The following is a 16,682-nucleotide window of genomic DNA, read 5'->3' on the forward strand; positions in this document are numbered from 1 at the left end:
AAAGTGTGGCTGCAGCTCGATGGCACGGCGGTAGGTGTCGATGGCCAGGTCGATCAGACCCTGCTCGTAGTACACGCAGGCCAGGTTTCCATGAACAACAGCATGGTTGGGGCTCAGGCTGAGGGCACGCAGATAACCAGCCACAGCTCTGTAGGGGAAATGACATCAATCAGACTGGCTGAAAGAGGCAAAGAGGGTTCGGCACAGACACTACAAAACGAAATTCCAGGACTTTAAAGCACTACTTTTTTGGTTTTCAAGGAATACGATCAGAGATCTCACTAAGCAAACAATATTTTTATTACCTTCAAATTAAAAGGTAAACAGATAAATAAAAATATACCAATTAAACAAAATGGTACAAATTAAGAGGGATGCACCGATACCATTTTTTCAGAATCGATCCGATACCAAAAATTCTGAGTATGGATCCGATACCAGCGCAGTGTTTTTTTTTATCAAGTAGAATTTCTATAACTCTGTGTTGAACTGATAATAAGAACTGAAAAAAAGAAAAACAACAACAAAAAATATATGATCATAATCTGACATAAGTAAGTCAAGTCAAGTCAAGTATATTTGTATAGCGCTTTTCACAATATTAAATTAAAATAATACAACAAGGTTTGTTTCTAGTGGAATTTATTGATAAAATCAAATTAGATATCCCCATAATATCCCCAACTGAGCAAGCCAAAGGCAACAGTGGCAAGGAACCGAAAAACTCCATCAAGTGACCTACTGGTGTCCTAAAACTCCATCAGGTGACCCAATGGAGAAAAAAAAACCTTGGGAGAACCCAGGCTCAGTCGGGGGCCAGTTCTCCTCTGGCGTTTATTAACTAGAGGCCGGATTGTAATTTGAACTGTAAGATTAAAAATATTACATGAATGCCTGGCTGAAGAGATGCGACTTTAATCTAGTTTTAAACTGGGAGAGCGAGTCTGAGCAACGAACACTATCAGGAAGGCTATTCCAGAGTTTTGGGGCTAAATGTGAAAATACTCTCCCTCCTTTGGTTGATCTGGATATCCTAGGTATGACCAAAAGCCTTGAATTAAGTGATCTTAAAGAGCGCGATGGATTATAGGGCGATAGAAGATCCGTTAAATAGACTGGAGCTAAGCCGTTTAGGGCTTTATAAGTCAGTAGCAATACCTTGTAATTAATACGGAACTTTATAGGTAACCAATGCAGTGATGATAAAATCGGTGTTATATGATCATATTTTCTTGATCTATAAAAACATAAATGCTTTTATAAACTAGATTAGTGGATCATTCAGCAGTAAAATTTAGTCTAGAAAAATCACGAGTGCACAATAATTGTATAAAATCTGAACAGTTTGTGAAAAAAGAAAAAATTTAGTGGGGAACTAATTAGAGACATTAAGTGTAACACTAAAGCTGGTAAAACTTTACACATTGCTCTTTGTATTGTTGTAAAATACATTCATGAAAAACAATATAACAAAAATATCAATTATTTTATATATAGCATACTATAAAATTGAGACATTTTTTATATGTATAGCACAGCTGTTTAATGAGGAAGCAACATATGATAGATAGGACAGAACAAGGACGGCTATTAATAATCTTTTATTGTGTCCCTGTATTATGATATGAAAGGCTCCAGTGCGGCACAAAGTGCTTATGCGCGTCGAGTCCGCATTGAAAAGTTTAAAGCACAAAGAAAATACGTATTGATGCGTAGTGTATTATACAGTATCTATCTATGCAATAGTCTATTCAGCATTTTCTTTTAACAGTTTTACATTTCAGTGACTGTGCGCGTGAAGAACTTCACTCCAGTGTTGTGATCTAACACACCCGGTAGAAAATAACATGATTAAGGTACACCAATAAAGTCCAGCAAGATAAAGTTGTTTTATGCGAAACCATAGACCTTTATTTACAGATCAAGTATAATAATAGTAACACTGAATCATCTTGGAGAGAGTTTCATCGTGTTGACTGTCGTGACCGAACGCGACGCGCTGTTTGAGTGCTGAATGGAGAATGATTGACAGCCGCAGCTGAGGGAAACGTTTACGTGAGCTTGAATTTAACGACTTAAATATTAGGGATGTCCCGATCAGGTTTTTTTGCCCTCGAGTCCGAGTCCGAGTCATTTGATTTTGAGTATCTGCCGATACCGAGTCCCGATCCGATACTTCTATAATACATAAAAAAAGAATAAAGAAGAGCGAAAAAACAGATCCAGGATGTTCCTTATTTTTTATTTAATTCACCTTATTTTAACATTCAACAACTCTGTTAACAAACAGAGCACTTCTGTGAGGTAGCTTGAACAATCAAGTAATAAATAAATTCTTCACTTTTGGACTTTAGTGCAACAGTAAATATAAAAAAAGTCTAATATATAAACAAATAGCACCTTAACTTAAAATACCCGGCAGGCATGTAAACAAATAAAACATAAAACTGCCACAGTGTTTGCAAAGCCAGTAATGTGCTTTTAGGAACTGCACTCCAAACTCTTACGCTGGTTTCACACTGCACTGTTAGCAGAGCGTGCAGCGCGTATTTTTTTTCGCCGCCCATGTTAACAGATTAAACTAGTCTTTACAGCATTCACACCGCGCGCAGAGGCGGCGCGGCAGTGCGTATAGCAGAGCAGAGCAGGAGTGCCGTGATCGTTTCGGCGCCGAGTCTATTTTTGCTGCGCCGCTTTTGCTGAATTAATGTGACAATAGATTGATCATGGCCAAAATACACCGCAGTTTTATCCAAAAAGTGCATTGATGATATCTATTGTGTTTTAAACAGTCAATCAAATGACCAACAGCAATATAAAAAGAAACCAAATGTCTAAAAACAAACTTGTTGCCATAACAATAAAATCAAAGATGAAACAAAAGTTATATAAATGTAATTATTAATAAAATAAGCTTCTTGACAAGTCTTTTCTCTTAAATGTATTTGAAAATGAAAAAAAGCAATGCCAACTTATCCATTATGGAGTACTCTGTCTGTACACAACCCGCGGTTCAGCCGCGCGTGACAAACACTGCCAGTGTGAAAGCAAAACGCGCGTGTCCTGCTCCTGCTCACCATACGCACTGCTCCTGCGCTGCTTACTAACGCGTGCAGTGTGAAACCGGCGTAACTCTGTGCCACCGCATAAATATTGATGTGTTAAAAAATAATGAGAATATATATATCCGAGTCCTGATCGGGAGGTAACGTCCGATTCCGATCGAGTCTGAAAACACGTGATCGGGCCCGATTTCCGATCATGTGATCGGATCGGGACATCCCTATTAAATATTCATTTCTATCTCACATTATACTATATAATGGCTTCAGAACACTTATAATATTGTGCACGAAAACATATGGTGCTTTATAATGTTTGTGTGCCTTTTGTGGGGCTCAACAATAACACAGAATAGTATACGCACAATATCGGCCTCGTCTGACCGATACCCGATCCGGCAAAAATGGCAGTATCGGAGCATCCCTAGCACATGCAATGACTGTGGAAACTTTAATCATTGAAAAGATACTAGATATCGCTTTCCTTATTCAAACAGATTTTTTTTTCTCATGAATATATGATTGACCTGAAAAATTAAAGCTGCATCATATACTTGGATATTCATATGAGAAACATCATAGGCGTGCAGAATGGCTCTATATCTGTATCAGACGGGCTTAATTTTGTGTGAAAAGATTGTTTTATCAATAAAATTAAACACTAATTTCACATATATTGTTACATTTGTCACATTATAATTCTTTCAATAATTCAAGCACTTTTCAAGTACGTTTTCATAAATATGTTTATGGCTGTTTTCAGGGGTTTCCCAGGACTGTAATCCTGGAACTATAGTGACAGAAGAAGTGACTGTTTACCTGTCAAAGATACGAGCCTCTTTCAGAACGTTGCCCAAGTTGATGTAAGCATCCAAAAAGTTTGGGTCCAAGGTCACTGCCTGTAAACCCATAGAACAGCCCATGTGAACACTGCGCTCATTCATATCATTCATCTCAAGTGGGATCGTCATACACAACCAACCTTCTCAAAATGATGAATAGCCAGCCAGATCTCTCCCTGGGCGTTGAACACGCAGCCCAGGTTACTCCAGGCCACGGCGAAGTTTGGCTGAGTTTCGATTGCTTTCAGGTAACAAGCCTTGAACAGGTTAACAGTCAAAATAAAATAAAAACAGGAGGAAGAGGAGGAGGAGGAGGTAGAGAGAAGAACGGAGAGTAGACAGGGGAGGGGGGTTGTAAAAGAAAAAAAAACAAAAGATCAAATAAAAAGGAAGAAAAAACAAAAAGGGCAGACAGAAATAGAGTTAGTATCTATTCTCACGAAAAGCAAAAAGTGAGTCTGCAACATGGGCTCGCGTGCGCAAGATCTGCCGCGCTAAGCTGCACTCTTTTCCTACGCTGCGCAAATCCAACCAACACCTACACTCAGACTTACATTCTTCAGTTATGCAGCTTCAAATTAACTCTACGTGACTAGAGAAATGAAACACATCGAGTGCCGAGAAGACGGCTTTAGATCATTGACCTTACACGACTTCAGGTAATTCGCACAACCTTAAATGCAAGTGCGGTGTGCAGGTGGAGGTCCCTGTAATGCAAGCGCACAAAGCCACGCGGGCAACCCGCACTGAGATTGCCGCTTGCGCAGTTTCCGCTAGCGCCCGCATTCGCCTGCGCTAACGCCAGCTCAGGGTGAAGACTGCAGACCTGGAGCGATCCCACTCCCGACCAGACTGGCACACGAAACTATGAAACTCTCTACCCTTTGAGGCACTCGACTAGAGTTCGTTTCCCACGGCCGAATCCATTAAAGCCCTAAAGGAGATATTCGTCATGCCAATAGAGTCATGTTCAGGGCTGTGTAGCCACTGGGTGCCATGCTAGCAGGAAAAGGGCGTGCAGGTCTGCAACCCGCAAGCCGGGGGTCGAGGGGAAGGGGAAAGTGCGGTTCAAGCGCGCGCGTTTTGGTCGCGGTTTTGTCGCTGCGCAGCCCTTGCGTCGCTGCAGACTCACAGCGCATCGTCTGCAACTCCAAATAAAGGAGAAAAAATAAATCACAATCCAAAAATGAACAGGAAAAAAATATCAACAAGTAAGAGAGTTAGAGGGTTCTTACTGTGCTTTTTGCATACAGCATCCAATCATTGTTCTTTGCTAATAAAACTTGGGTTTTGTTACCAATACTATGGTTTTGTTTTTCCTTGTTTTTTTTTGTTCTTCTTCAAAGGAAGCCACAAGACAGAAGAACTCAGGCATTGGAGTAAGGTGTTTTTCTTTCTGTTTTGTTACAAACCCGTTACCATATTTTGGGACTTTGTCTGGGGGGGGCGGCCACAGCTGGAAGAGGAGAAGACTGATAGTCCTAGTGTTCCTGTCCACCGGACCGCACCTACGCAGGAATACTGTCACCCACCTGAAACCTTCTCAATAACAATATCAGTGGTGGAAAACCAAAAGAGACAAAATAAGAAAACAAGAGCGTTAGTAAAAGTTTGACATTTCATATCGATATCAAAACTTGTATTGACAAAGCAAAACAAGTAAGACAAAAAAAAAACTAAAAAAGGAGAAAAAGAAATATAAAAATGACCTAACATCAGTTTAAACCCATGCAATGAAAAGGGTTTTACATTGTTTTTTTACAAACAGGAATATATGTTCGCAAGGGAGTGAAGAAAGGCTTTGAGTTGAGATTTACACACAGACTCAAACTGTTCATAACCGTTCCACATTTTTTCCAAGTACAGGTAATAAAAGAGGAAGGCGAACTGGCTTGATCTTACCCAAATGAACTGATCACATTGCTCTGGGAATATTATTAATAAATCAGAACATACAAGGGGGAAGAAATGGAAACTTTTTCTGTATTCTTTGTTTACATGGTTTAATACCTTTCCTGCTTTCTTGACTCCTGGCCAATGGATAAGGGGGGGAAAAAAAGCCTTGGTGTTTAAGGACTTCATACTCATCTAGAAGCCTCCACAGCTCTGAAATAAAGAGGTCAACGCTTGTGTCGCGCGTGTATAATTCTCTCTCTCTATCATGGTGTCTGACGCGTGCAGTGGAGTGCAAATAGCGATCTGTCTGCCTGGCACAGCCCAGGGCTGATGCACAGTGTTGGGAACACATAAACCCTCCCGAAACCCAGTTGGACACATTTCAGAGGGGGAAAAACAGGGGGACGTGAAGCTGAACTGAGGGGAAACGGGCCGAAATATACAAGCTCTAGTCAAATTTCACTGTGAAGGCCTTGAGGAGCAGCTTTTGGCTCGACTGAGGGGTCAGACAGACAGTTCGACGCGCGCACACTCCACGGGCCCTAAGCGAGCGCGCGGGGTTGGGAGCGACAGAGCAATTGGGGGGCCGCTGGCGCCCTCGTACTCTTCCCCACTCCGCACCCCTGGGCACCAAATAAGAGGGCTTCAACCCATCATCTCTACAACATCAGGTTAGACTCCCAAAGACCCACCGAAATCATTAACGGCCACGCTGCCTCAAAGAAGGCGTTTACTAGGGCCTCGTAAAGCTGGAGAAGCAAATCCAAATCCAAGCTTATCTCTTCAACGTTTTGAAGGCGATTAATGGTTTTGAATAGCCTAAATTAACAGAATTACATGGTTACGGGTTAGAAGCCATCTTATTTTTTGCACAGCAAATACCACTACCTTCATCAGTCCATTTATTTGCCCCCCAAAGACCGAGCCAGCGAAATCCCTCCGACAGACTACAGGGAAGAAGAAAAAGCATGCCAAAACTGCAGCATGTGTTTTAGGAGCCCCAGTTTGGCAAGACACAGAATAGCCCAGCCTTTCTTCCTTTGTGTGTGGGGGTGAGCGAGGGCTGGCCGGGGCCAGGATGAAGAAGTGTTTAGACTGAGAGAAGCGTTGGAGTGAGAGAGGGCTAAAAGAAGGGGTGGACAGAGGGGGGAGGGAGGGGGGGGGGGGGGGTGTCTCTAATCTAGCCATCCAAAATGAGTAACAAAACCAAACAAAAAAGAGAGTGAGAAGAGGGGTAAAGGGGTCTTAACCTTGATTAATAATAAGTAAATAAAGAGAGATTGATGTTTTTGACTAGTTAGGTGAGATGCAGGTGGCTTTGGTTCACTCTGCTGATCTAGTGAGGCCTGTAGGATGGTAAAGAGTGCTGATGTGGGGACATAAAATGAGCAGCACGCTCTTAAGTGTGCTGACAAGCACTTACTGGGGGGGGGAGGGGGGGATGGGGGGGAAGAAGCTCAACACTCACTCCCCAAAGAACAAGAATGGCTAGGTGTCTGACAGGGGATTATGATCTAGAGCTATGAGTATACTAAAAAAACAAAAGAAATCATTATGTAAACGTGCAAGGGCCGACATATTTAGACATACCTTTGCCTCTTCAAGACGCCCAAGCGCCTTCAGCAGGTTCCCCAGGTCACTGCGCACACAATACAGATCCTGCAAGAACGAGAAACAGAATCAGCTACTACATACAACACACACTAGGGCTGGGCGATATATAATATATATATAATATAGACTTTGTGAAGACTATGATTTTGCTGCTCTTTTTATAGGTTGAAATTGTTCCATTTGAAACCATGGCAAACTCCCTGTATGTCATTTAAAATGTTCTGAAATATTATATTAATATAAAAAATAATAATACATAAGTGATTCTGAAATGGTTAGATATCATTCTCACTTTGTTTATTAAGTGAAAAACAGGATGACTATCTTTTTAATTAAGCAGGGTTCGACATTAACCCTCTGGGGTCTGAGGTGTTTTTGGGGTCCTTGAGATGTTCTGACATGCCCTGACATTTGTGCTTTTTTCAGTTGCTTATAAACATAGTAATGGCAAAAAAAAATTACACACTATTTAGCACAAACAGGGCTACCATAATATGTGAGCAACAAGAATGTACATGTCTGCATTTTTGAGAGAATAATGTTTATGCGTGGTTATTGAAAAAACTAAAAACTAAAGTTTCTGAAATAAAAACTAAAGTTTCTGAAATAAGACCACAAAACACACACTAAATATGTGCCAATAAGACTTTTGTCTAATAGATGTCATCGCCTAGTGTTTTTTCTTCAAAATTATGTGAAAATCACCCTGCCTAATCCTTCACATAACACAATACATTGATTTGAATTTTGCAAAGCACTTTCTGTTTGGAAAGGCCATATGCGGAGTGGGCGTCACAGATCATGCATATGTAGTGGTTCACACCTGAGGACCGCATACTTAATGAGCCATTCATTCAGGTGAGTCACTGAGCCACAAGAATGCAAGAGCAACAGTTGGAAGCATCTCAATTCTTTTTTATTTTTCCACATATTGTGCTTGCAATTTGGCCTATAATATCCAAGGAAAACATGTAATTGTGCAGTTAATTCTCATACTGTATTTTCAGTTTTGGAATATTTATCCTCTCCCCAAATTTGTCACTAATAAAACACAATAAAAATTATTTAAAGAAAAGGCTTATATTTACCTTTTAATAGTTTGTTTACATCTACCTTGTAAATATTTAAATAAACAACAATTCAAGTGTAATCTTTCTTTGTACAAACTAAAGTATACATTTTATCATACATATTTCAAAGTTAAGGATTTGATTGATTATTTGATTATTTTTGACAAAAAAATTGGCAAATAAAAGCTTATTTGAGGTGGCAGATATTTTACAGTAAAAATGTATAATCTATCCAAAACTAATCAACGAAATGTTGTCTTTCATATGTCTGTAACATAGGTCTTTCATTTTTATTATAAGGAATATAAATGCTAAAAGGAATATAAACGAGAAAACACAGCCCCTCACAGGTTTGCGCCGTGGATTCCCGCGAGTCAGACGCGGATACTGTGTTTGTTTTAGGCTCGCGCAGTCTTCACTCGGACGCGCGCTTCAATCCGTTGTGGAGACTCTCTTTTCGTTCCAGTGAAATTACAAAACAAAATACACACACACACATGTCTCTGCCTGATATACAACCACTGATAAACATAATCTGATTTGACAAAAAAAAAAAAAAAAAACATATGAGTGCGGATTCGAACTCAGAACCTCTGACACGCTAGGCAAATGTTCTACCACTAGACCACTTGAGTTCACGTATTTACTCAAGTGAAAACTCGGTCTTTACTCGGCGTGATCAAATCGCTCTTGAACATGCTGCCGTTCGTCTGAGTTACAATCTTCCTCTGAGGAAAAGCCAAGGTGAGTTATTCCTCGCTGTCCAGGATCATCTGAAGGGCGTCTTTAAACGTCATCCTCTCTAAACGCGATGAACTATCAGTGAATCTGATCTGATGAAACTTCGTGTTTTCAAGGCATTGATCGGGGGGCGGGTGCGAAGCATAGATTACCTAAACTATTTACCATGTCAATAGCGCCGGGGGCGGGGCGGCCTCAGTTCATTATAGAGATAATTAGGCAGAAGGAAAAAACGGTACCTCTCCTTGCTTTTGAAACGGATTACATGAGTTGAAAACATTTGTTTTTTTTATTAATTACTTCATTTAAAAGAAGAGATTTCAAGCTTCATAAAGACATATATCACGTGCCTGTGTGAGAAGTATTCGCTGAGTTATGATTCATTTTCGGACGCGTTTCAGAATGGACTACACGGACAGAGAGAAGGCAGAACTCGCTCCGTGATTATTTTTCTTAATTTGGCGAAAAGCACAACACTTTGTTTTTATTGTGAGTATACAGAAAAATAATACACATTTAACAGAATCGATTGATGTATGAAACTCCTATGGAAAATCAAAGTCAACAGAGTATTTATGAGTTTCTTTTACACTGATAAAAAAAAGCGAGCTGGTATCGCCGGCGATACCGCCGACCTCAGGGGGTTAAATGAAATGTTGGATTGAAGGCTGAACTCACAGGGTTGTACTGGAGAGCGGAGACGTAAGCTTGAACGGCTCCCTCCATGTCTCCTGCTGCCACCAGCGCTGCTGCCAGGTTGATGTATCCGTCGATGAAGTCCGGTTTGAGGCGGAGCGCGTGGCGGTAGTGCTCGATGGCCTCCTGCAGCTGACCCCGCTCCTTGTACACATTGCCCAGGTTAGAGTACGCCTCAGCCAGCATGGGGTTCTGCTTGATGGCCAGCGTGCTGAAGTGGGCCGACCTGCACACACAACCAAAATTAAGACATGTTCCCATTATATCCAACAAGCGCACTCCCTGTACTGTTCTCATAAAGAAACGGTCCACGTTATTTCTGGACATGCTATTAATTACAGCTCTCTTCGGAAACTGTCTCATATCTTCAGATTTTACTGCAAGTGTGCTTTCCATGCATTGTACAGTGAGGATGGATCATAATTGTTGTCTGTGGAAACTGACACCAAGTCATAGAAAAGAAAACGTGTTTGAATAGTCATAATTATTAGGGCTGCAACAACTAATCATTAAAATTGATAATAAAAGTCCTAGGGGTGCAACGGATCGCAGATGATCCGTACGGACCAGTTGCCCCGCGGTTCGGCACGCATGCAATTCGCGGATTAACTGCTAAATTTAACCATCATAGAGTGAAAGTTTATAATTTGGACGTGTTATGTCTTGCCAATTTAACCATAGAAGCAGAGGCGAAAATCGGGACTCATGCGCTATCTGCACGCACAGCCACTAGGCCTGTCACGATAACAAATTTTGCTGGACGATAAATTGTCCAAGAAATTATCGCGATAAACGATAATATTGTCGTTCTGAGACCATTTTCATTTAATATAATTATAATGCCATAATAATGCAGGTACACCTTTTCAACGATCTATAAACTTTTATTTCTAAAGAATATTAAACATTGAAAACGGAAAACATTTTAAATATCCAAAAAAATGAACAAAACAACCAAAAACAATAAAAGCAATGGACTTTTAGTGTCTGTTAACAAAATAAATCTCTGTTAATAAATAAAATGGATGTAAACAAAATTGCACTTCAAAAAAATATTAAACATTAGGCTTTAGACATTATTAAATAGTGATACATTCCATAACATGCAAAACTGACAGTTAGGACCTTTGTAAACAAATAAAAAAAAAAGCCTCAACAGGCCATATCACACCATTTTGCACTGTTACTCCTGTTACTTTGTCCTCCTGTTACTTTGTCAAGTGATTGTGTACTGTCGGGAAGACGGAGACGTGCTTTATTGCGTGTATATGCTACGCACTGAAAATACTTGGTTAGGATTAGGGGTGAGGAGTGCGTGCGTATTACACGCCATAAAGAGCGTATCATATGCACGCAAAAACTATTTTTGGCGTATAAATGGCACGAGAAATAACATTCGTGGTATAGATACGCATTTTCATGTGATCGGGCTCGCTGTCGCAACTCACAACTAGCGTCTTCTCTCTCTCCCGGCCGTCGCCGCAAACAGTCCCGCCGGCGCTTTCCCACACAAAGACCATGTGACTGACAAGTGTGTGTGTGTGAGACATCGCTCGAACACTTAATTGATTCCTCTTTCGCGTTTCCTTGCCCTTGAACGGACACACAAACACACAAAATTGTGTCTAAATGCCCGTCTCATGAAGTATTCTCTCGGCTCTGTCAGAAGTGAACAGTTGAGAAAGGAACGGATGTTTGTCAGTTTTCTCAGTCGGTCTTAAAGTGACAGCAGCCTAATATTCCTCCTGTTGTCGGTCATTAATATTAATAAAACAACAAAATACAGCTTTAACAGAGATGAAACTATATTTAATTTCTACAGTGAACAAATAGTGTTATTTTACATGTAGGCTTAATTATTCATTTCTGTCCCTGAATACTAGTGTTAGACATTGTAACTTTGTTATTTAGTTTCATCTCTGATGTAATTTGTGTATTAGTTCCTATTTTATTACTGACTTGTTCCCCGAAACAGAAATATATAAAAAAAAAGTAAAGAAGAATTTTTTTTTTTCCTGATCTGAAAAATGATCCAATCCGTGGCTCAAAACCTGTAAATGACCCGTACCGTGGTTTTTGTGATCCGTTCCACCACTAGAAAGTACCGGTAATCGACAACGAATTCCATTATCGGTTATTGCCATCTGCAACTCAGTCACGTTGCTCTACAGTAGAGAACAACACATTTCTACAACACAAGAACAAAATGCCGATGGAAAACAGCGGAGGACACAGATTGAGCCGCTGCGGGAAAGATGAGCAAGTAAGAAAACAAGAGCTGCAAACACAAGCATGAGCATTTCCCGCGGCTCACCCTATCGTGCTCTGTCACGCATGCGTTTCGGTTTAGCATATGCTGACATCAAGCGAGTCGTCATTTACTCGCCCCCAAGATGTCCCAAACCTGTATGAGTTTCTTTCTTCCGCTGAACATAAAGATATTCTGAAGAATCTGGGTAACCAAACAGTTACTGGACCCCATTATGAGTGGGAAAAATACTATGGAAGTGACTGGGGCCCAGTAACAGTAAAGGGACTGATGAGTGAATGTTGTTTATTAACATTTTTAACACGTCATTTTACCTTCTGCTTTAAAATGGCACGCAAACTATTGTTTTTGGTTTAGAGTGTAATCTTTATATTTTTTTGCACAATGTATAGCATAGCCTACATAAATACTTCCACTAGATTGTATATTGCACATTGTTTGGAGAACCACACTGGGGTCAGGACGTGGAATAACATGTTTTAAAATAATGGATTGAAATTCATTTATTCGAATTATTAATTTGTTTTGGATTTTGCAACAAATTAATATAAAGAAATAATCAACAAATTAACAGATTATCAAAATAACTGTTAGTTGCAGCCCTAGTAATGATGAGATTATACTTCTATATGATTTTGAGCTTTTAGAAAAATAGTTTACAACTTCTGAGTTCAAAGACGAACGGACCAGATTAATTCAACGCTGTCTGCAATTCATTATGCTTCGGTAATGTGACGCATTTCCAAGTAAACCAGAGATAAGGAAAGGTTTTTCATAGGCAGAGGAGTGTGTTTAATTTTGATACGAGATAAGAAAGACAACTTCTCTGGAATAATGTGTGCAAAAACCCCAAGAACAAGGGATGCGTCTCAATACTGAATCAGATGCTTCCTCGTTTACTCGCTCCTCCAGCGAGTGGAAACCCGTAGAAATCTGCCAACCTGAAGGACATCTCAGTACTCGATGAGCGAGGATACACAGGCGTATCGTATCCTATGCAGAAACCGTTCCTGTTGAGAAACCTGACGCTCGTATTGGTTCTCCTCTGCCATCACAACTGTCAAAATCATTTTTTAATGTAGGTTTTAAATTTGTAATTTAAATATACCATATATCTCACATATTTCAACAGGGCATCTTGCTTTAACATTTATTTTGAATTTCTTCCCTGTAGTTAATAATTGGACCCCTTAAAACTCACCTTTGATCACCCAAATGACATAATTAAACGATTTTTCCTTAAAATATCTTGACTAACTCGACACCCTTGCCTCATTTAGTATACGCGGTTCTATGAATATGCAAATGAGCCCCGCCTCCACTCACTCAGCTCAGAGATCCACTGGTTGACGATCACACGTTGATCTGATTGGTTACAAGGTAGTTTGTGACGTCAGAAACACCAGCGATTTCAAAGCGTGTGTTTGAGACTGTCTTTGGTTCACTGCAGTTTTAAGGAGGAAATACTCAGCGATGCTGTCGACTTATGAATTTACACATGGTTTGAGTTAAAGCAGATTAAAAACACCACATAGACACATAAACAACATTAAAAGCTGGATTTTCACTTCAACAACATATGGGCAGATCCCCTGAGGGATCCTCGCGAGGCTGATGACGCTTTGAAGTGACATTGAGTGATCAGTTTGATTTCTCAATTCATGACCCCTTCAGGCATTAAGGCATTGATTAAAACCCAATCAAAACACCTCGAACACCACACCGCCACCGTGGAGCGTGACAGACGTCCCTCACCTGTCAAGCCTGCGACACTGGAAGTGTATGGAGGAGAGCAGCAGCAGAACGCCTGTGTTATCGGGCTCCTGCCTCCACAGCTGCATGCAGTGGCGCTCGGCCGCCTCGAAGTCCCCCGACTGATACTCCCGGTGCGCCAGCTCTGCCAACCCTTGGAAGGAAAGCAAACGTTTGGTTGGTTCTGGAGCACCAACACAACCCAGAGGAGGGGGGAAACAACATGTTAGAAGAAATGAAAATGAGGTCAAATAATAAAAAGAATAAAAAGAAGAACAGCGGTGCTGTTAAAAAAAACTATTAAAAAAACTAGTGAAACGATTAATCGCATCCAAAATGAAAGTTTGTGTTAACATAATGTGTGTGTGTGTACCGTGTATAATTATGTGGTGTATATATATATATAAATACACACATGCATGTATTTAAGAAAAATGTGTTATAGTTTATATATAATATAAATTGTGTGTGTGTGTGTATATATGAAGAGTTCAGATGCAAAAGCCTCTAAGTGCCATCTGAAATTTTCTTCTTGAATGATCATTAACAAGGTTGTATATTTAAGTTCAATAATTTCACTTAAATAGCAATGAAAATGACCTATTAATTGTCATTTAAGTGAAACTACTGAACTTAATTATACGAGCTTGATAAAAATGATCATTCAAGAAGAAAATTTCTTCTTTTGCATCTGAACTCTTCATATATAAATATATATATATACACAGTATACATGCATGTGTGTGTATTTCTATATACAAAATAAAATAAAAAACTTATTTTGGATGCGATTAGGCTAATTGTTGCCCAGCACTATAAATAACACTATAAGTGAGGAACCATTTTTATGATGTGTTTTTAACAACAACAACCATCACCGCATAAAACCGTAGATTTTCTAAAACTAGCATTGATGGTTCCAGTAAAGATGATGATAGCACTTCTGATGCACTGACATCAAAAAAATAATAATAAAAAAAAACTAAAAATTACCAATGAAAGTCAGCAACTGATGATCTAAAATGACTCGAATTAATGATTTTAATAATGTTTCAAAATTGTTAATGAATTAAAAAATAATTTAACTAAAAGTTATAAATTTTAAACGCAGATGTAAAGGATTGAGTTGAATGGGGATGGAAATGAAAAACAGAGATGAGGACTGGTATGGAGGAGTATGATATGATATTATGAACGTGCAAAGGACAGATTAACACATGTATAGGTTGGGTAAAATTCAGAGTTTAAGAACTGGCTTTCTTTCATGTCATTAGTGTAAAGAGGGACAGAAAGAGGAATTTCCTTGCAGTTAATAATAATTCAACAACACAATCACAAAAGTGAGGAATTTCATTCATCCAAAAAAGCGAAACAAGACATGATCTTATTTTGATGCAGATATTCTTTGGTATGTATATGTTTGGCTCCACTTGAAATTAAAGCATTCTGGGAAACGAGGTATCCATCACGGCTCATAAAAGTAATTATACACAAGAGAAACCGAAATTAGCCATTTAAACACAGAATATTAACATGTAATGTTTCTAAATGTTGTATATAGTAACATCTTTAAAGGTTTTCACACTGAAAAATTAGATAGGCCTGCTTATAACTGCACTACACTAGAATAGTTTCTTCCCATTTCCATAATGTAAACTGGGCCCTCTTTTCTAACCTCTGTTTAAATTTAGGAAATGGAAAAGTCATTTTCAACTCTGAATGGCACAGTCCTGATTCACACACTGTGAATACTGTTATCGACTATTATCAGATGTTATGAGTGAACAAATGATCATATTACAAACAGCCGTCCATAAAGTAAACAGTGACAGTAGATGGAAGAGACTCACGTCATCGTAACCAGGTTAGTTATTACTACTCTAATGTCACTAGTGTTGCTGAAATGGTTCATAACTACCATTAATTTCTGCACATGAATCTACCTGGTCAAACTACTTGACAGTTTAATCATTACACGCATGCAAAGAGGTCAGTATCACAGAGTTATTAACCCTGCCACAAATAAGCTAATTTTCAAATGAATAAAAGCGGGAGATTATAATCAACAAAAGCGAAAACGGCCGTTATTGTCATGGTTACCTGTGCTATCAGCCACGTTCCCCACCGAGCTCGCCATCTCTCCTTCGCTCTTCACCGAATCCTGCGAGGCGGCGGACAGTGTCGCGGTTTAATATAAGATGTAAAATATAGAGGTCTCGAGTTTACTTAATATGTTTAAAACCAGATTCAGATATTATGGCGAAAGATCTCCGGTAAACAGCCGGCGGTCTTGCTGCTGCTAGGCTAACACGCTACAGGAGAACGCGGACAAATTCACGGAATCTGACGCGCACGGCCAAAGAATCTTGAATCGTTTTTCTCGACGTCACTTGTTCAAATAATATATATCTATGAGTCTAAGAGCTCAAATATAGATGGCTAGTTAAACATGCGAGTTTATGTTCGACACTTTCACCATGGCGGAATTTTTTAGCTAACAATGGCTTTCCACTCTCTACCGAAATGGCGGATGTGACCGGAACTTTTTTTTCGAGGAGGAGGGGCGTGGATATTAAAAAAGTAGAGCCACAGCGCGCGATTCCTACAGAACTAATATGAAAGCAAATATCGACAATTCTGCGTTAGTACATATATCAGATATAGAAAAATAAGAATGTTTAATCATCCATATCAGTTTTTCTTTTCAAAACCTAATACTGTTTGTGTACTCTGAAATGCA

The 16,682-nt window shown here is 39.5% G+C and overlaps 1 protein-coding gene across 2 annotated transcripts in view; it reads right to left on the reverse strand.

The window, feature by feature from the left end:
- Positions 1–16,474, reverse strand: part of LOC311303493 (UDP-N-acetylglucosamine--peptide N-acetylglucosaminyltransferase 110 kDa subunit) — a 33,092-nt gene extending 16,618 nt beyond the window's left edge. Inside the window, exons 1-7 of one of the 2 annotated variants that reach the window (XM_084430009.1) lie at positions 16,043–16,474; positions 13,946–14,096; positions 9,904–10,147; positions 7,391–7,459; positions 4,045–4,161; positions 3,882–3,961; positions 1–148 (exon numbers count right to left, since the gene is read on the reverse strand). The exon at positions 1–148 is cut by the window's left edge and continues 48 nt beyond it. In XM_084430009.1, the coding sequence (XP_084286135.1) occupies positions 1–148; positions 3,882–3,961; positions 4,045–4,161; positions 7,391–7,459; positions 9,904–10,147; positions 13,946–14,096; positions 16,043–16,079 (846 nt within the window). In that variant the 5' untranslated portion in view covers positions 16,080–16,474. Of the gene's footprint in view, positions 149–3,881; positions 3,962–4,044; positions 4,162–7,390; positions 7,460–9,903; positions 10,148–13,945; positions 14,127–16,042 lie in introns of both variants that reach the window. The other variant, XM_084430008.1, reaches the window with a different exon arrangement.
- Between the last annotated feature and the right edge of the window lie 208 nt (positions 16,475–16,682).

Source organism: Rutilus rutilus (genome assembly GCF_951802725.1).
Source record: "Rutilus rutilus genome assembly, chromosome: 14".
NCBI lineage: Eukaryota > Metazoa > Chordata > Actinopteri > Cypriniformes > Leuciscidae > Rutilus > Rutilus rutilus.